Below are 22,030 nucleotides of genomic sequence, written 5' to 3'. Positions count from 1 at the left end.
TCAGGTTCAATCCCTGGCACAGTGCAGTGGGTTAAAGGATCGGGGTTGCCATAGCTGTGGTGTATGTAGGTCACGGATGTGGCTTGGAGTCAACTATAGCCCAAGAACTCCTATATGCCACAGGTGTAGCTGTAAAAAGAAAAAGAAGGAAAAAAATATATATATATAAAAAATTCTGGCACACTAACCTTAATCTCAGTCCACAGGAGTTGCCACTGTTTTAAGTTTGAGGTTCATCCTAGATTGTCCTCTGTGCATATGTAATTATATTATAAACTTTTTAAACAAAAGTGGGACTTGAATTTTTAACACTGATGGCTTTACACACAACTTGGTGAGATGAGAATCAAGATTACCATTATTGAGGTACAGCATCAATAGACATGGAGACAAAGAAAATGACTAGCAAAAAAAGCATTATTAGCATTCTAACTTTTCTGAATTTTAACTTTTTTTTTTTTTTTTTTAGCCTTTTTAGGGCCATACCCTCAGCATATGGAAGTTCCCAAGCTAGGGGCTGAATCGGAGCTGTAGCTGTTGGCCTACACCACAACCACAGCAACACATGATCTGAGCTGCATCTGCAACCTAGCACCACCGAGCACCACAGCTCACGGCAATGCTGGATCCTTAACCCACTGAGTGAGGCCAAGGATCGAACCTGCGTCCTCATGGATACTGGTCAGATTCGTTTCCACCAAGCTACAATGGGCACTTTGAATTTTAGCTTCTGATGCGAGAACAACAGCAGAAATACACTAACAACAGTAGACTGCCAAAAATGTCTCCTTGAAGAATGTGTTTTCCTTTTTTTTTTGGCCACACCTGCACCTGCACCATGTGCAAGTTCCTGTCGCAGTTCAAGTCCTGAGGATCAAATCCACACCACAGAAGCAACACAATCCACTGCAGTGACAATACTGGATCCTTAACCTGCTGCTCCACAAGAGAACTCCTTCTTTCTTTAATTCACAATGATATCAATCTAGTATCATGCTGTTATCTTCTAAATAATAGTGCACCAGTATACAACCAGTACATAGTTTCCATACTAAGTGTCCAAGGCAGGAAAACCATTAGGGAGAAAGAGACAAAGTCACTCCCACCTCCAAAGACCAGTTTAATACTGTGCTTGAAATATTGCTGCTTCTTGTTATAAAAAATAGCCTACTCTAAGCACTCGATCTTACCTACCCAAAGAAATGTATTACTAGGCACTATTACTTTTAAAGTTTAAGAAAGAAATGTACAAATACATAAAAAAATTAATTCTTATTCTATTAATCTGAGAAAATCCAAAATCCATCCTATATATAATCTGATGTTTAAGTAAACTATAACAACTACAAAGATAATATCCCAATCTGTAATTGTCTCAAAGACCCAATGGCCATTATTGAAAACACACAACTTAACACTTTTAAAATAAGGAAGGAATGCTCCAGTTGAAAGACACAGTGACAGACTGAATAAAATAACAAGAGCCTACCATATGCTGTCTACAAGAGACTTACTTTAGGACAAAGGACATAATGAAAATGAGGGGACAAAGATATTTCATGCAAATGGAAATGAAAGAAAAGGAGTTGCAGTAGTCATATCAAACAAAATAGACTTTAAAACAAAGGCCATACATAAAGACAAAGAAGGACACTACTTAATGATAAAAGGATCAATTCAAGACGAGGATATTACACTCGGCAATATAAATGCCCCAACACAGAAGCACCCAAATACATAAAATAAACACTAACAGATATAGAAGGATAAATAAATGGGAATACAATAATAGTAGATTTTAACACCCCACTCACATCAATGCACAGATCCTCTAGATAGAAAATTAGTAAGACAACAAAGATCATAAATGACACAATAGAACAGTTAGAATTAATTGATATTTTCAGGATTATATAAAAAAATATACATTCTTTTCAAGTGCACATGGAACATTCTCAAGGACTGACTACATACTGGGGCACAAAACTAACCTCAACAAATTTAAGAGTACAGAAATTATTTCAAGCATCTTCTATGACCACAATGAAATGAAACTAGTAATAAACAACAGGAAAAGAAATGAGAAAAAAACTGATTATGTGGAGATTAAACAACATGATACTAAAAAACCAATGTGTCAGTGAGTAAATCAAAAGGGAAACAAAAATACCTCAAGACAAAGGACAATGAAAACACAACCATTCAAAATCTATGAGATATCACAAAAGCAATTCTTAGAGGGAAGTTCATAGAGATACAGGCCTTTCTCAAAAAAGAAGAAAAATCTCAAGTCAACAGCTTAGCCCACCACCTAAAAGAACTGGAGAAAGAAGAACAAACAAAACCTAAATTCAGTATAAGGAAGAAAATCATAAAGATCAGAGAGGAAATCAGGGAGTTCCCATCGTGGCGCAGATGGAAACGAATCCGACTAGGAACCACGAGGTTGCAGGTTCAATCCCTGACCTTGCCCAGTGGGTTAAGGATCCAGCGTTGCTGTGAGCTGTGGTGTAGGCTGGCAGCTGTAGCTCCAATTAGACCCCTAGCCTGGGAACCCCCATATGCCCTGGGTGCAGCCCTAGAAAAGACAAAATAAAAAGTTGAAGAAAAAACACTCCCAAAGACATTCTATGAAGCCACCATCACCCTAATACCATAACCAGACAAAGACACTCCCAAAAAAGAAAATTACAGGCTGATATCTTTGATGAATATGGACATAAAAATTCTCAACAGTATTTTAGCCAACTGAATCCACAAACACATAAAAAAGATCATACACCACAACCAAGTGGTATGCACCAAGTTCACAAGGATGGTTTAACATATGCAAATCAATCAATGTCATATACCACATAACAAAAGTCAAAAAAAGTCTATTATCTCGATAGACAAAAAGCATTTGACAAAATCCAACATCCATTCGTGACAAAAACTCTTACCAAAGTGGGTACAGAGGGAACATAACATAATCAAAGCCATTTATGACAAAATCACAGTCAATATAATACTCAAGAGAGAAAAGCTGAAAGCTTTCCCGCTAAAATCTGGAAGAAGGATGCCCACTCTCACCACTTTTATTTAACATAGTATTGGAAGTCCTGCCACAGCAATAAGACAAACAAAAGAAATAAAAGGTATCCAAATTGGAAGAGAAGAGGTATAACTGTCACTCTATGTGGATGACATGATACTATATTTAGAAAACCCTAAGGACTCCACATAAAAACTACTGGAACTAATCAATGAATTCAGCAAAGTAGCAGGATACAATATTAACATTCAGAAATTGGTCGCATTTGTATACCAACAAGGAAATACTAGAAAAGAAATATAAAAATATAATACCCTTTAAAATCGCACCCTCAAAAATTAAATACCTAGGAATAAACCTAATCAAGGAGGTGAGAGACTTATATGCTGAGAACTATAAATGAAGCATTATTCAAGGAAATTAAAGAGGACTCAAAGAAATGGAAAGATATTCCATGCTCCTGGATTGGAAGAATTAATGTCATTAAAATGGCCATACTACCCAAAAGAAATCTACAGATTCAATGTAAGTCCTATCAAATTACCAATAACATTTTCACAGAACTAGAACAATGAATGCAAAAATTTATATGGAACCATAAAACACCAAGAATTACCTAAACAATCCTGAGGGGGGAAAAAAAAACACCATGAGGCATAACTCTCCCAGACTTCAAAACCAATATTACAAAACTACCGTAATCAAGACGGTGTTATTACTTGTACAAAAACAGACATACAGACGAATGGAACGGAACAGAGAGCCCAGATATAAACCCAGACACCTACGGTCAAATAATCTTCAACAAATGAGGCAAGAATAAAAAGTGGGAAAAGACTGTCTTTTCAGCAAGTGGTATTGGGAAAACTGGACAGCTGCATGTATATCAATGAAATCAGAACACTCTCGCATCATGCACAAAAATAAACTCAAAATGGCTTATAAACAAAATACCATAAAACTCCTAGAAGAGAATATAGGCAAAACATTCTCTGACCTCAACTGTACAAATGTTTTCTTAGGTCAGTCTCTCCAGGCAACAGATATAAAAACAAAATCAAACTTAGAAGCTCTTGCACAGTAACAGAAACCATAAAAAAACAGACAACTTAAGGAATGAGAGAAAATACTTGTAAATGATGCAAACGACAAGGGCTTAATCTCCAAAATATACAAACAACTCACAGCAAAAAAACACAAAACAACTCAACTGAAAAACAGGCAGAAGACCTAAAAAGACATTTCTCTAAAGAAATATGGAAGGCCAACAGGCACACGAAAAAAAGCTCAACATCACTAATTATTAGAGAAATGCAAACCAAAACTACAATGAGGTAACTAACCTTACATGGGTCAGAATGGCTATCATTAATAAGACTACAAATAACAAATGCTGGAGAGGGTGTGGAGAAAAGGGAACTCTCCTGCATTGTTGGTGGGACTGTAAATTGGTACAACCACTATGCAAAACAGTACAGAGGTACCTCAGAAAACTAAATATAGAACTGCCATATGATCCAGCAATCCCACTCCTGGGCATATGTCCATACAAACCTTTCATTCAGAAAGCTACATGTACCCCTATGTTCATTTCAGCATTATTCACAATAGCGAAGACATGGAAACAACTTAAATGACCATCAACAGATGAATGGATTAAGATGTGGTACATATACACAATGGAATACTACCCAGCCATAAAAAAGAAAATGCCATTTGCAGCAACATGGATGGAACTAGAGACTCTCATGCTAAGTGAAGTCAGAAACAGAAAGACAAATACTACATAATATCACTTATATGTGGAACCTAAAATATGGCACAGATAAACCAAACAGACATGTAGGGCAGACTTGTGGTTGCCAAGGGGGAGAGGAGAGGGAATGGGATGAGAGTTTATTAGGGTTAACAGATGGACACCATTACATTTAGAATGGATAAGCAATGAGGTCCTGCTATACAGCACAGGGAACTATATCCAATCACTTGTGATAGAACATGATGGAAGATAATGTAAGAAGAGTGTGCATATATACATATATATACGTGTATATATATATGTGTGTGTGTGAATGACTGGGTCACTCTACTGTACAGCAGAAATTGATGGAACATTGTAAATCAACTGAAATAAAAAATTTCTTTTTAAAAAGGGAAGGAGTTCCTGTTGTGGTGCAATGGGTTAAGGATCCACTGTTGCCTCTGCAGTGGCACAAGTTTGATACCTGCCCCAGCACAATATGTTAAGGATCCTGTGTTGCTGCAGCTGTGGTGTAGGTCACAGCTGCAGCTCAGATTCAATCTCTGGTCCAGGTCAGCCACAGGCATGACCAAATAAATAAATAAAATAAGGGAAAAAAAAGTGACTTTTTAAAAATATATACAGATTATAAACTTAATGTTACTTGATTCTGGTTTTGGTTTTTTCTTCTTTTTTAAATTGAAGTATGGTTGATTTACAATGTTGTGTTAGTTTCAGGTATACAGCACAGTGACTGATACATATATATTCTTTTTCAGATTCTTTTCCCTTACAGGTTATTGCAAAACACTGAGTATAGTTCCTTGTGCTATACAGTAGGCCTTGCTGGTTACCTATTTTATATAGTAGTAGTAGTAGGTATATGTTAATCCCAACCTCTTGGGAGTTCCTGTCCTGGCTCAGCGGAAACAAATCTGACTAGTGTTCATGAGGACAGAGGTGCATCCCTGGCCTTGCTCAGTGGGTTAAAGATCTGGCATTGCCATGAGTTGTGGTGTAGGTAGCAGATAAGGCTCGGATCTGTTGTTGCTGTGGTGTAGGTAGCAGATGAGGCTCAGATCTGGTGTTGCTGTGGTGTAGGCCAGCGGCTACACCTCCGATTCGACCCCTAGCCTGGCAACCTCCATATGCTGTGGGTTCAGCCCTAAAAAGACCAAAAAAAAAAAAAATCCCAACCTCTTAACTTATCCCTACCCCAGCACCTTTCCCCTTGGGTAACCATAAATTTGCTTTCTGTCTGGGGGTCTATTTCTGCTTTGTAAATAAGTTCATTTGTATTTTTCTTTAAGATTCCACATTTAAGCAATATATGATATTTGTCTTTCTCTGCCTGGCTTATACTACACTTAGTATGATAATCTCTAGGTCTACACATGTTGCTGCAAATGGCATTACTTCATATTTTTCTATGGTCAAGTAATTTTTCATTTTATATATATGTATGTGTGTGTGTGTATATATATGTATATATATATATTTATATTCATTCATCTGTTATTGGACATTTAAGATTGCTACTATGTCTCAGCTTTTGTAAATATAGTGTTACAATGAACACTGTGGTGCATGTCATCTTTTTGAATTATATTTTCTCTGGATATATGTCCAGGTGTGGGATCCTTGGATTATGTGGTAACTCTATTTTTAGTTTAAGGAAACTCCATACTGTTCACCGTGCTGGCTGTACCAATTTCCATTCCTACTAATAGTGTAGGAGGGTTCCCCTTTTCCTCTCCAGCATTTATTATTTGTAGGCTTTTTTTTTTTTTTTTTTTTTTTTTTGTCTTTTGTCTTTTTTTTGTTGTTGTTGTTGTTGCTATTTCTTGAGCCGCTCCCGCAGCATATGGAGGTTCCCAGGCCAGGGGTTGAATCGGAGCTGTAGCCACCGGCCTACGCCAGAGCCACAGCAACGCGGGATCCGAGCTGCGTCTGCAACCTACACCACAGCTCACAGCAATGCCGGATCGTTAACCCACTGAGCAAGGGCAGGGACCGAACCCGCAACCTCATGGTTCCTAGTCGGATTCGTTAACCACTGCGCCAGGACGGGAACTCCTTTTTTTTTTTTTTTTAAGGGCCACACCTGCAGGAAACAGAAGTTCCCAGACTAGGGGTCAAATCAGAGCTACAGCTGATGGCCTATACCACAGCCACAGCAATGCCAGATCCAAGCCCCATCTGAGACCTATGCTGCAGCCTGAGGCAATGCTGGATCCAATGAGCAAAGCCAGGGATCAAACCCACATCCTCATGGATACTAGCCTGGTTGCTAATCTGATGAGCCAAACAGGAACTCCTATTTATAGGTTTTTTGATGACCTTCATTCTGACTGGAGGGAGATGATAGCTCATCACAGTTTTTGATTTGCATTTCTCTAATAATTAGCAATGTGGAGCACCTTTTCATGTGTCTATTGGCCATCTATATTTCTTCTTTGGAGAAATGTCTATTTAGATCTTCTGCATATTTTCTTTTATTGGGTTGTTCGCTTTTTTGATATTAAGCTTATGCGTTGTTTCTATATTCTGAAGATTAATCCCTTGTTGGTGGCATTGTTTGCAAATATCTTCTCCCATTCTATAGTTTGTTTTGTTTATGGTTTCCTTTGCTGTGCAAAAGCTTTTGACTTTAATTAGGTTCCATTTGTTTATTTCTGTTTTTATTTCCATTACTCTAGGAGCAAGATCCAAAAAGATACTGCTGTAACTTCTGTCATAGTGTTTTTACCTATGTTTTCCTCTAGGAATTTTTTTTTTTAGGGCCATACCTGCAGCATATGGAGGTTCCCAGGCTAGGGGTCTAACCGGAGCTGTAACTGCTGGCTTATGCCACAGCCACACCAGATCCAAGCCGCCTCTGCAACCTATATACCACAGCTTATGGCAACTGTGGATCCTTAATCTACTGAGTGAGGCCAGGGATCAAACCTGCATCCTCATGGATACTAGTCAGGTTTGTTAACTGCTCAGCCATGAAGGGAACTCCTCTAGGAATTTTATAGTATCCAGTCTTATGTTTAGCTCTTTAATCCATTTTGAGTTCATTTTGTGTATGGTGTTAAGAGAATGTTCTAATTAATTTAATTCGTTTACAGGTAGCTTTTCAGTTTTCCCAGCACCACTTATTGAAGAGACTGTCTTTTCTCCACTGTATATTCTTGCCTCCTTTGTTGTACTTTAATTGATCATAGTTGTATGGATTTATTTCTGGGCTTTTTTTTCCTTTTCCATTGATCTATATCTCTGTTTCTCTGCCAGTACCATACTGTTTTGATGACTGCAGCCTTGTAGTGTAGTCTAAAGTCAGGGAGCCTGATTCTTCCAGCTCCATTTTTCTTTCTCAAGATTGCTTTGGCTATTCGAGTTCTTTCCTGTTTCCTCACAAATTGTAGTTTTTTCTTCCAGTTCTGAGAGAAATGCTGTTGGTAATTTGATAGAAATTGCACTAAATCTATAGACTGCCTTGAGTAGTATATTTTAACAATATTGTTTCTTCCAATTCAAGAACATGTTGTATCTTGCCATCTGTTTATGTCATCTTCAATTTATTTCATTAATGTTTTATAGTTTTCAGAGTATAGATCTTTCGCCTGCTTGGTAGGTTTATTCCTAGGTATTTTGTTATTTTGATGCAATGGTAAATGGGACTGTTTCCTTAGTTTCTCTTTCTGATCTTTTGCTGTTAATGCATAGAAATGCAACAGCCCTCTGTGTACTAATTTTGTAACATGGAACTTTACTGAACTCACTGATAAATGAATATATTTAAGTTTCCTGGTAGCATCTTTATGATTTTCTTTGTATAGTATCATGTCATCTGCAAAAAGTGTCAGTTTTACTTCTTCTTTTTCAATTTGGATTCCCTCAATTTCTTTTACTTCTCTGACTGCTATGGCTAGGATTTTGAAAACTATGTTTAAAGAATTTTTTTATTACTTGAATTTTTAATATGTAAATTACTGATCTACACGTAAGACTCCTTTCCTCTTAAACCTAACTACAGTCTATTATTGTGAGTATTAAAACTAATACCTTAATGTGGTACTTGGTAATAAGAAAGGGAAAACACTTCTTTTTTTTTTTTTGGTCTTTTTAGGGCTGTACCAAGGCATATGGAAGTTCCCAGGCTAGGGGTTGAATCGGAGCTATAGCTTCCAGCCTACACTACAACCAGAGCAACTTGGGATCCTCACCCCACTGAGCGAGATCAGGGATCAAATGCACATCCTTGCAGATACTAGTCAGGTTCATTACCACCGAGCCATTATGTGAAATCCAGAAAACACTCATATCCTGGAAGGGTAATTACTATAAGTAACTATAAATAACTACATAGCAGAAAAAAACAAAACCATTACTTACCAAAACCTCAAAAAGGAGTGCCAGTAACTTATTGTTAGCCATGAAGTTACTGTCCAAAACTCCCAAGTTAAACCAACTTCCCAAACAGCGAAAGACCTTCATAAGCATTTTCTCATCTGTTCCTGCTTTTTCTACACAAGTCATCTGAAAAGAAGAAAAAAGGTTACAACAAAGTGTCAATCTTTATATTTAAACCATTATTACAATCACCTTATAGGCATAATAACAAGAAGGATAACAAAACAGCTAATAGCTAAAAGTGCTTTTTAAGTGCCAGACAGTTTCATCATCACTCTTAATTTATTTATTCTCCTCTAAAACTGTATAGGTAAGGGAGTTCCCGTTGTGGTGCAGCAGAAACGAATCCAACAGTCTCCATGAGGATATTTAAAAATGACTTTTGCAATCGCGTTAGAAATATCATAATTGCTGGAGCTCCCTTCATGGCTCCGTGGTTAACGAACCCGACTAGGATCCATGAGGATGCGGGTTCAGTCCAAGCCCTCAATCAGTGGGTTAAGCATCCACAGTTGCCGTAAGCTGTGGTATAGGTCGAAGACACGGCTTGGACCCCACATTGCTGTGGCTGTGGCATAGGCCAGTGGCTACAGCTCCAATTCGACCCTAGCCTGGGAAACTCCATGTGCTGCGAGTGCGGCCATAAAATAGCAAAAAAGAAAGAAAGAAACATCATAATTGCCATGGTGTTTAGAAGGCACGGGAGTGTGGTATATAATCCCGTAATGATCTAAATGCTGACAACTGTACTTCCAAGTAGCCATGTTCCCCCTATGTTTGCAGTATCAGGCAATAATAATTACACTTATTAATTAACTGAATTAAGCTGAAATGAAGGAAGAGAAAAAGAAATTATTCAAGTTAAGTTCACAGCAACCACACACCCACACCCACACCCACACATACCTGAATCTTTAACACTCTTCTGATGTAAACTCATCTCTCAACTGCTTGGCCTTTATGCTTCCTAATGACATTTCAATTTTAATAAGGCATGATGTTTACAAATGGAAGGATTTCATTATACATTCTAACTACTGACTCAAACTTAATGACAGAATTTTGCGAAAATTCTACATCTAAAACTCATTGCTCTGAAGAGAAGAAATCCTGTTAATTAAATAAAAAACTCACCATAAAGCTTCTCTTTGAGAACTATATTATTAAAAACAGTCTCTTAAAGTTAAGACCTCAAAACCTAAGATAAACGCCAGAAGAACTCGCCAGTAAAAATACACCAGAGATAAATAATAATTGATCTTGAATTAACAAAATGGAGAATAAATGAAGGGAGAACTAGCCAGGCTCAGTTCGAGAGTAAGAAGAACAATATTAAGAAAATTTTAGGAGTTCCCATCGTGACACAGCAGAAACGAATCTGACTAGGAACCATAAGGTGTGAGTTCAATCCCTGACCTCACTTAGTGGGTTAAGGATCCAGCGTTGCTGTGAGCTATGGTGTAGGTGGAAGATGCAACTCAGACTTGGAGTTGCTACGTCTCTGGCATAGGCCAGCAGCTATGGCTCCAATTAGACCCCTAGCCTGGGAACCTCCATATGCCACAGGTAAGGCCCTAAAAAGGACAAATAAATAAATAAATAAATAAATAAATAATTTAAGGATCCATGATGTGGCAGGTTCGATCCCTGGCCTTGCTCAGTGGGTTAAGGATATGGCGTTGTCGTAAGCTGTGGTATAGGCCACAGCTGCAGCTCTGATTAGATCCCTAACCTGGGAACTTCCATATGCCATATGTCATAGATGCAGCCCTAAAAAGAAAAAAAAAAAAAAAATTTAAAACAGTATAATATTTAGGAATGAGTCCATTTGAATAGTCCACAGAAGTGTAATACTGATAAGAAAATAAGATAAAATAGAACCTTTAGGAGAACATGAGGGACCTGAATGCAAAAGGTTCTAAGAAGCCTTTAGTATCTGCTATTACAGCCAAATACTTATTTTTCTTGGCAATTGTGGACTAGTTTCATTCTCAAGGATACATGACAAGTTACATTCCAGAATTATAGGCCTTTTTAAGTACCACAAGGATAGATTTTTCAGATTTCATGATGATAAATCAAGCTATTACCTGTTGTCAATTATGATGAAGCACTAAGTCAAGTCCAAGTGGCTACTACTGCACTTGATCACTGTGGCAGTAATAATAACTATAAGGACTGTAGTGGCTGCTGGATTCTTTTGAGTTCATTTGAGTGCTTACAAAAAGAAAATGACAAGCTCAGGTTTATTAACTCAGCTCAAGTCACAGTCTGAGAACTTTAGTTTCCATGACAGCTCTAAATGAAGCTCTTATTTTTTTTTCAGCTGCAGGGCTATTGTGCTGAAACTCATATACAAAATTTAATTGTGTGGCTTGCTAAATTACAAACAACAGCTGAATTTACAGTCTCACCAAGTTTCTCATGTGAAAGTTCGGAAATTGAGTAAAGAATTGACCTCTGGATGCAACTAGAGATTCTTATACTAAGTGAAATAAGCCAGAAACAGAAAGACAAATATCATACAATATCACTTACATGTGGAATCTAAAAAAATGAACCTATCTACAAAACAGAGTCAGACTCACAAAGAGAACAGACTTGTGGTTGTCAAGGGGGAGGAGAGGGGGAGTGGGATGGATTGGGAGTCTGGGGTGAGTAGATGCAACTCTATTATAATTTACATTTAGAATGGATAAGCAATGAGGTCTTACTGAACAGCACAGGGAAGTATATCTAGTCTCTTGGGATAGACCATTATAGAAGATAATGTAAGAAAGGCAATGTGTATATATGTACGACTGGGTCACTTTGCTGTACAACAGAATTGGTACAACAATGTAAATCAACTACACACTAAAAAACAAAAACAAACAAACAAAAAAAAGAATGGACTTCTGAAGCCTGGAATAGAGACATCTGGTTGGACCCTAATGAAACTGAAAATCCTGAAACCCTAAGTCACTCTGAGTCTCCCTTACCAGTAGTAGTAGCCCGGTTTCCAGTATCTCACTCTAGCCTTCCTCAGCTTGAAAGCCCTGAGACAGATGCCTTGAAAGAGGATGACCATTCTCTTCAATACCTAGTACAACCATCCCCTCTACCAGCCATAACTATGATCAAATCTCAGCATGTTCTAGAGAGACAGGTACACACAAGAGAAAATAAGTTATATACCAAGAAAACTGTTAAACTCTGCTAATATATACCTGAAGAAACCTGGGAAACACACTAGAGTGTATTCTAAAGGTGTTAGATCAAAGAAGGCTGGAATATAACACTAGACTGACCAAACTCACTGATACATGTGTACTTCCTTGAGATTCTGGGTTTAATGAATATATGGAGCCTCTGGGAAGTACCAATCGGAATATCACAGTGCAAATATCTAAAATTTTAGAACAAACTTATATCCTCTTCTACAGGTAACTATTTTCCTTTTGAGAAGCAACTTCTGGCTTGCTATTGGGCCTTGGTTGGCCTAAACATAGATATTAGATGATCGTGTGACCTGAGATTCTCATTATGAACTGCGTATTGTCTGAACTACCTAGCCATAAGGTTGGACATGTAGAGAAGCAACATGTCATCAAACGGAAATGATGCATAAGAAGACTGAGGCGTTCCCATTGTGGTGCAGTGGAAACGAATCCGACTAAGAACCATGAGGTTGCAGGTTCGATCCCTGGCCTTGCTCAGTGGGTTAAGAATCCAGCGTTGCCATGAGCTGTGGTGTGGGTTGCAGATGCGGCTAGAATCTGGTGTTGCTATGGCTCTGGCGTAGGCTGGCAGCAACAGCTCCAATTAGACCTCTAGCCTGGGAACCTCCATATGCCGCAGGTGTGGCCCTAAAAAAGGACAAAAGACACAAAAGACAAAAAAAAAAAAAAAAAAAAAAAGACGACGACTAAGGTACAAGAAATGCATAAGAAGACTGAAGTACATCAAATGGAAATGATGCATAAGAAGACTGAGGTACAAGAAGGTCTGGAGGTACAAGAAATTTGTACAGGTAGGTGGCTAGATACCTTTGACACTACCTCTTCTTGCACTGATTCCATGCCTATAGCCTCCTGGGGTGTTCCTTACCACCAGATAACTAAAGAACAAACTCAGTTTTGGATTACAGATGGATCTGCACAATACTCTGGTATCACCTCAAGGTGGACAGCTGCAGCATAACAAGCCCACTTAGGGGCTATAACGAAGGCCAGTGAAGGAAAATCCTGCTAGTAGGCATAACTTCAAGCAGTATATATGGGTCTCCACCCTGTCTGGAGTGAATGATGACCAGAAATATGGACCTCCACTTATTCATGAACTTTGCTAATCATTTGGATGGATGATCAGGGATTTGGAAGAAACAGGATTGAAAGATTGGTGACAAAGAAGTCTGAGGAAGAGGTACATGGATGATATATAAATGGGCACAGATTGTGAAGATGTTTCTGTCCTGTGTGAATACTCACCAAAAGGCATCCGCTATAAAGGAATCTCCCAGTAAGAGATGGACAAAATGAAAAACTCTATGATGTCACCCTCTTTCCTAGGCACCAAGTGCTTGCTCAATGGGCTCATAAACAATGTGGTCACAGTAGCAGGGACAGAGGCTAAACATGGGATCAACATGGATTTCTACTTATCAACTGGTAAACACTACTACTGAGTGTCTACTTTGTCAACAGCAGAGACCAACACAGAGTCCCCAGTGGCACCATTCCCCATGGGGAGCAGGTTCGTTGATTACATTGGACTTCTATCATGGAGGAAGCAGAGATTGGTCCTCACAGGAATAGACTCATTCTGGATATAGATTTGTCTTCCCTGCTTGTAATACTTCTGTGAACATTATCATTCATGGATTCACAGAATACCATATCCAACCATCATGGTATCATATCTAATCAATGAACTCCTATCAGGGGATTCCTCATTGTGGCTCAGCGGGTTACAAACCCAACTAGTATCCATGGGAAGTGGGTTTGCTACCTGGCCACACTCAGTGGGTTAAGGATCTGGCGTTGCCATGATCTGTGATGTAGATAGCAGACTCGGTTCAGATCCTGCATTGCTGTGGCTGTGGTGCAGCTGGCAGCTGCAGCTACAATTCAACCCCTAGCTGTGGCCCTAAAAAGCCAAAAAGTGGGGGAAGGCTCATATCAGAATAAAGAAGTACAGTAATGGTCAACTTTGAGCTCTGCTGATTTGAGATCTTGGTCCCAAAGAAGGAATGCTTCCACCAGGAAACAAAAATGATTCCAGTCAATTGGAAGACAAAAGACTACCACCTGGATAATCTGGGCTTCTTATGTCACTGAACCAAGAGGAAATGGGGGTTATTTTACAGGCTTAAATGACTGATCCTAATTATCAATGAAAATTTGTATTGCTTCTATACAGTCAAATCAAGAAACTCTTGATCTGGAACCCAGAGGACATTCTAGGAAACTTCTTAGTATCTCCATATACAACAGTAAAGGTTAATGCAAAACTACAGAAGCAACAACCCAAAAAGGCAGCATGATCGAGGGCTCAGACTCTTTGGGAATGAAGGCTTGGGTCACTTCACAGAGTAAAGAACCCCAAGCACCTGAGTTTCTGGCTAAGGCATGCGTCTTAGTCCATTCAGGCTGCTATAACAGAGTAATAGAATAGGTGGCTTATAAACAATAGAAATCCATCTCTCACAATTCTGGAGACTGGAAATCCAAGAGCAAGGTACCCACAGATCCAGTGTCTGGTGAGCACCTGCTTCTTGATTCACAAACAACTGTCCTTTTGCTGCGCCTTCACATGGCATAAAAGGGAAGGGAGCTCTCTGGCGTCTCTTTTTGCTGCCTTGTAACCAATATAAAAATGAGGGCGGCAAGAACTTTGCATATTTCCTGTTTGCTTGTTACACCACTGTACTGGAGTTTAAATGTGTGTCAGACAGTACATATAACGGAAAATGAGTTAGTTAAATGGGAAGACTATGGCCAGTTATAGATTTACTGGCTCTCAGCTCCAAATTCACCCTTTTAGACTACTCTGTAAAAATGGACTGGGCCCTTTAAATATTTCTTCCTGTGCCAGCTAGCACTAACTTTTTGTCACAAGGACATTAGAGAAACTGCACAAGGAAAGGGGTTTTGTTTCCTGATTCCAGTGTGCTCACTTAATAGCCTTCTGAAGAATGTGCAGCTTCTTCAACCCCAGACTCCCAGCTTCTCTGGTGTCCACCTCTTATAGCAAGAACACTAGCCAGCAATTTCTCCAGCATCCCCCCACCTCTACCAACAGTTTTCAGAGCAAAGTGCTTCTGGCTACTAAGGAATGCACAAGTTCTTATCCAACACCAGATTCAGTGTACTCACCTCCTCCAGTGCCTACCGTGCACATGGCCAGCAGCTTCCCCTGGCATTCCCACACCCAGGTGATTTCGTGGCAGAGTGCCTCTAGGGAGACACTTTCCCTAACAACTTTCTTGGGCTTCCTAGAAAGCAGACCTGTAGCAGCATGCAGTACCACAATGATTTCTTTACCATGGCTACGCCATCACCAAGAGAGCCTAGATCTCAGTCCTGGGAGGAGGGGTGAACTCTTCCTTCCTCGCAAACTCTATCTCAGCTTTGGCCTTAATGACTGTTCTTTGTATCTGTTTTATTTCTATATTTTTTATAACTCTCTGGCACATCTTACTAGACAATCCCTTATTACTCTAAATGCATGTTAAACATTCTTTATATTAAATAGTCAAGACAAATTATCAGATGGTTTCTTTCTCCCAACCAGACCCAGACTAATACTAAAAGGAACCAGGGATTCCAAATCTGGTACAAGGAAGTAACCAGATGAATACTAATCATCCTTTTGTTTTAGGAAGCAAAGAAGTGCTCCAGTGCCCATTTTAAGCATAAAAATAACTGAAGGAGTTCCCTGGTGGCCTAGAGGTTAAAGGATCCAGCATTGTCACTGCTGTGGCATGGGTTTGATCCCTGGCCTGGGAACTTCTGCATGCCACAGGTGCAACCAAAAAAAAGAGGAAGAATTTAAGTGGAGACCCTGAATCAACAAAAGTCCATAAGTCCATAATATGTATACCATAAAGGCAAATCAGGAAAAAAAGTAACATTTAAAACATCTTTGAAACAAATCCTTATACTGAAAACAAGAATTTTTTTTTTTTTTTCTCTTTAGAGCTGCACCTGCAGCATATGGAAGTTCCTGAGCTAAAGATCAAATCAGAGTTGCTCCTACCACCCCTAGGCCACAGCCACAGCAATACAGGATCTGAGCTGCAGCTGTGACCTATGCTGCAGCCTGCAGAAACGGCAGATCCTTAACCCACTGAGTGAGGCCAGGGATAGAACCCACATCCTCATAAAAACTAGTCGGGTTCTTAACCCACTGAGCCACAATGGGAACTCCAAAAAAAAGGACATTTTAAAATTAAGATTTAACCTGCCTTTCTAATAGGAACTCAGAAGAATGCTAATACATATGTAAAAGGAAAGATAGAATTATCAACACATTATTTTGCAAGCTATAATGGAATTAAGGCAAGGATTTAAAACCATCCTATCAACTAGGATTTAAAATCATCAGGCAAAAGATTCACATGGAATTGGACATCCTTAAAATAAACTACCATCATACAAATCATATTACATTACAAGAGGGAAAACAAACTATAAATGGAAGAATCAGATTGCCATAATCCTAATCTAGTCAATCTTAGCATTACTAATGGAAGGTCAACTAAAAAAGTATATTTTCTGGAGTTCCCATCGTGGCTCAGTGGTTAACGAATCCAACTAGGAACCATGAGGTTGCAGATTCAATCCCTGGCCCTGCTCCGTGGGTTAAGGATCTGGCGTTGCCGTGAGCTGTGGTACTGGCTGCAGACGCGGTTCGGATCCCAAGTTGCTGTGGCTCTGGCGTAGGCCGGTGGCTACAGCTCCAATTCAACCCCTAGCCTGGAAACTTCCATATGCCCCAGAAGCGGCCCAGGAAATGGCAAAAAGACCAAAAAAAAAAAAAAAAAAAAAAGTGTATTTTCTGATAAAATGCAGCATAAAGACGTTTTCTAGTCAAAAATATTTAACAGTTTAAAACTAATTCATTAAGCCTTTCTTACCAGGGTTCTGAGAAAGAATTAAGTCCTAAAGAAAATGATTTGAGAGCCTATTTTTTCAATTATCCTATGGATGGTATGTATATAGGGGAAAACTCAGTAGAAACAATGGATGCCCTAGGGGATTTAAAGCTGAATTCTCATGAGGAATCCCAAGAGAGTAGGGTTGCCTCTGACTTGAAGGAATTATGACTAGAGAAATTACAGAGAACTAAAGGAACTATTTGTTTTAAAGAAGTAGCATAGTAGAAAAACCAGGAAATACAGCTAAGCAAATTACATTCAGGAGTTCCTATCGTGGCTCAGCGGAGAACTAAAGGAACTAAATGAAAAAGGCAAGGCCACAGAAAATCCAGAAGAAGCTTTATAAAACCAATCTCTTCAACAAATCAGCACCATTTTGAAAAAGGAAAAAAAAAAGGACTGTGATTAAGTCATAATAACCCAATACAAGGCACGGTTCTGGGCTGCATATTGATTTAGGGAAATGCTGTAAAGAATATTTAGGACCAACTCAGGGAATGTGAATATGGTCTAGGGATTTATTAGTTGATATAAAAATTTACTGAAAAGGTAAAGATGAAGCTGGATGACTGGAGAAGCAGGCTGTAGAAGGAAGGTAGAGCACATTCTCATTTGGATTTTAAAAATATGTACCTATGTTCATAGAGGATATATACGAAAAATTACAGTGTAATCCCAGATAGTTTGAATGTAATTTTTTTTCTTTTTTTTTTTTTACTTTTTAGGGCTGCATCTGTGGCATGTGGAGGTTCCCCGGCTAGGAGTCTAATCAGAGCTGGCCTATACCACAGCCATGACAATGCCAGATCCAAGCCACGTCTGTGACTCCGGATCCTTAACCCACTGAGCAAGGCCAGGAATCAAACCTGCATCCTCTTGGATGCTAGTCAGATTCATTTCCACTGAGCCACGATAGGAACTCCTGAATGTAATTTGCTTAGCTGTATTTCCTGGTTTTTCTACTATGCTACTTCTTTAAAACAAACAGTTAACTGAAAAATACATTTAACTTAAAAAGAGTAATTTGCCAGTGAAATTTGCCAGTGAATTTCTAACACCAAACAGAACATAATTTTAAACAAAGTTCCGTTTTTTCAAATAAAAATTTCTATGATGTTGAAGTACCAAAACAAATTTCTGAAAAATAATCTACTATAACCACATTGTTAAGAAAATTGAGATGGACAATAAAGACCTAAAAATGAGATGTGAGTTAGATAATCAATTTAATGCCGTCTACTAGTTCCAGAATCAGCAAAATTTTTCCATAAAGTACCAGCAGTAAATATTTCAGTTTTTGCGGATCATATGGCCTTTGTGAAAAACTACTCGATTCTGTCAGTTTAGCCCAAAATTATGGGCAAAGACAACATGTAACTGAATGGGCCTGTTTCCAATAAAACTTTATTTACAAAAATAAGTGAACAGCCCATAGACCATAAATTTACCCACCCCAGTCTAGAACATTAAAATTTCCAAGCTATCACTTTTGGGCCTTTGGCTAAGATAAAGTGTAAAATTTCCATGCAATCAAAAAGGATATAATCACATCTGACTCTTTTTACTTACTTTAATAAATTTTACAAAAAATTATTATTTTTTTGGCCGGGCTTGTGGCATGTGGAAGTTCCGAGGCCAGGGATCAACCCCACGCCATAGCAGTGACAATGCTGGATCTTAATCCATGAGCCACCAGGGAATTCCACATTTAACTCTTTTAAAAAAGATGATGTAGGAGTTCCCTGGTGGTGCACTGGGTTAAGGATCTGACGTTGTCCCTGCTGTGGCTTGGGTTCGACTCCTGGCCCAGTAAAGAAAGGATCCCCTCTCTAAGTAAATTTATATTCACTTCCATTAGAACAGTCCTTGCTCAAGAGCCTACAGTTAGTAGCAAGAAATAGAAGAGCAGGGAGTATGTCATCAGAAGGCCTAAGTTCAAATTTTGAATTTGAATAAGCCTGTTTCTTATTCATAAGATGGAGATAACACCACCTCACAGCACTGTTCAGAAGTTCAAAAAGCATAGATTCTGAAAGTACTTTTTAACTATAATAAGTAACATAAACGTCATAGTATTATCACTGCAAAATTTTGCTAAGAAAGCTATTTCACAATGATGCAACTGAATGACAAAATAACCACCAAGGCTTTTTGACCCTAGGCAGCAACTCAGTATTTCAAACACACTCACCAACAGAGATACCACTGTACTAGAATAAAAGGCCAAATCTTCTATAATTTCTGTACGCCGGTTAGCTCCAATTCGTAAGGAACGACTGTGTACTTCTTCAGGTAACACTGTAAGGATCTCCAGCAGAAAAGGCAGAGAAGTTACATCATTGCTATATCTAGGAAAAAAAAGAGAGATACAGGTTATTTAAAGTCCAAAAAGACAGAATCACATTAAGACAATAAGCGCCATCAGATTAACGTATGACAACATGAGTAGAATTCTCACTACCATGAAAGGGGAGAAAAACAGATATACTTTTGGGGAAATGTATCTAGAAATCAAATTTTCAACTTGCATTACAATCTTTGACCCAGCAATTCCACTTCCAAATTCACCTCTCAGAAAAAAATCTCACATATACATGCAAATGCATATGCACTGCAAGTAGTTTTTTATAATAGCAGAAATATTGGGAAAATATAAATGTCCTCCATAATTAGGATTAAAAAAGTTCTCATGTGGAGCAGCAGGTTAAGGATCTGGCAATGTCACTGCAGAGGCTTGGGTTCCTGGCCCAGGAATTTCCCTATGCCACAGGCATAGCCACAAAATATAGAAACAAAAATAAGGAGTTTTAAAAAAGTTATTGATACCATACAATGGAACACACAGAGCCATTGTAACGAATGAGATATCCATGTCATTAACATGAGAAGATGTCCACAATATAGTAAGCGAAAAGTACACAAAACATAGTTGCACATAACTGAAAAAATACATAGGTATACGCATATTAACATATATGCACTTATTTATTTTAAAATGCCTAAAGGGACGTCTAGAGAGCTATATAACCAATCATCAATAAAGACTTTAACACACTATATTTGGTGGTAAAAAGGACATCCACTTTGTTCAAAAATAATTTCTCAGCCAAATGTCAAAATGCAAGCAAATTATCATAATTATCTTGGCCAAGACCATGAGGAAATGCTTTATTCAAAGTAGCAAGCTCCATGTGTAAAAATACTATCCTTTTTATAGACATGAAAAAAAACCCATGAGAGCATACACTCATAAAAACTCTCAATTTAATATAATCCTAACATTCAGACATATTTTTATAAAATCACTGATATCACAGTGGGAGTGATCCACAAGGCAATGAAAGAATCTGTTGCAGTTAATTCAAGAAGTATGTGTGTAAATTATGACCGTCTTTTTAAGTCCCACGTGACATATTTCTATAGTATTTAAATTTGAAATGATTTTAACCAAAGTCAATTATTATAATTCTATGTTAGGAGTCTGGGAAAGTAGTCCAAACTGTTAGCTATTGCTGGCAAATTTCTCTGTATAGGTTAATGGTAATTCCAAATGTTAGCATAGAGTCAACACAAGTTGCTTACTTTTCCACCAATGTTTGTACACATCCCTTCCAGGAAGGCATCTGTAGAGCAAGGTCGGCTATTGCTAAAGCCAGCTGAGTAAAAAGAGAGATTAAATAAATGAACCGACAAGGGATCAGATATAGGGTTGCTATCAATATTAACTGGAAAGCAAAGAAACCAAATTTCTTCCAAACAATATGAAAACTAAGAATGTGACACCACCTTTTTCCCTTACCCCCACATCTATATATCATGTCAATGCTTCTGGGCTAACTACAAATTGCTGGAATTTAAAAGTTAACCTTTAAAAATGAAAAACCAAATCAAACCAAAAAAACTAACAAAAAGTCAGAAAGAACAGATTATACATTTTCTTCAGATTATATCAATACTTAATTTTATTTGGCAATACCACAGAGCTTCATGGACAGATAAATTATTCTTGGCCAAAAAGCCAAAGCTACTGGCAAAGTCAGCCCTTTGACTTACTCCTCAAATAATGATTGCCATTTCCTTTCTCTTTTCATTTCTCATCTTGAAGTCTTATGCAAATCCTCTTCAAGGGCACTTCTACATCAGGCAGAGATCACATGTTGAGTATGTACTCCAGTTTTCCTTTCTAATGTATTTCCCTATTTAATGTGGAAAAGCCAGACGCTCCAGTTCATTGCTTCATTCATGAGACTTTTACTGGCCAATCTGCCCAGAAAGGACTTTTTTAGGGCTGCACCCACGACATATGGAAGTTCCCAGGCTAGGGGTCGAAACAGAGCTGAAGCTGCTGGCCTACGCCACAGCCACAGCAACAACAGATCCAAGCCAGATCTGCGACCTACACCACAGGTCACGGCAATGCCCGATCCTTAACGCATTGATGGAAGCCAGGGATCAAACCACATCCTCTTGGAAACTAGTCAGGTTTGTTACCCCTGAGCCACATTAGGAACTCCCAAAGGACTTTTTAAAAACCAAGTATATGGACCTCTCTGACCCAGAACAGTACTTTATCATCTACAATTTTAGCAGTTTGTGTGTATGTGCATACACATGCCTGCCTGTAAAAACCTACACTCACCACCCCCTTTGGTATTTTAGTCTGAAATCAAATAATTCCAAGATTAATAACAAAAGCTTTAAATTTTCACTTTCT

The 22,030-nt window shown here is 38.5% G+C and overlaps 1 protein-coding gene across 3 annotated transcripts in view; it reads right to left on the bottom strand.

Moving 5' to 3' along the window:
* TNPO3 (transportin 3) overlaps positions 1-22,030 on the bottom strand; it is a 100,492-nt gene that overhangs the window by 47,535 nt on the left and 30,927 nt on the right. For all 3 annotated transcript variants that reach the window (XR_014833962.1, XR_014833961.1, XM_013990808.3), the window contains 3 exons: positions 20,899-20,972; positions 19,508-19,664; positions 9,159-9,302 (listed from right to left, as the gene is read on the bottom strand). Coding sequence is in view for 1 of the 3 variants with exons in the window: in XM_013990808.3 (XP_013846262.1) it covers positions 9,159-9,302; positions 19,508-19,664; positions 20,899-20,972 (375 nt within the window). In the remaining 2 variants the exon portion in view is untranslated. The remainder of the gene's footprint in view (positions 1-9,158; positions 9,303-19,507; positions 19,665-20,898; positions 20,973-22,030) is intronic.

The sequence above is a fragment of the Sus scrofa genome, chromosome 18 (genome assembly GCF_054392235.1).
Source record: "Sus scrofa isolate SSC_HxYL_T2T_F1_AM1 chromosome 18, Sscrofa_HxYL_maternal_Yorkshire_Landrace_v2.0, whole genome shotgun sequence".
Taxonomy (NCBI): Eukaryota; Metazoa; Chordata; class Mammalia; order Artiodactyla; family Suidae; genus Sus; species Sus scrofa.
The sequence above is the reverse complement of the archived record's forward strand: the minus strand, read 5'-3'. Positions and strand labels throughout refer to the sequence as shown.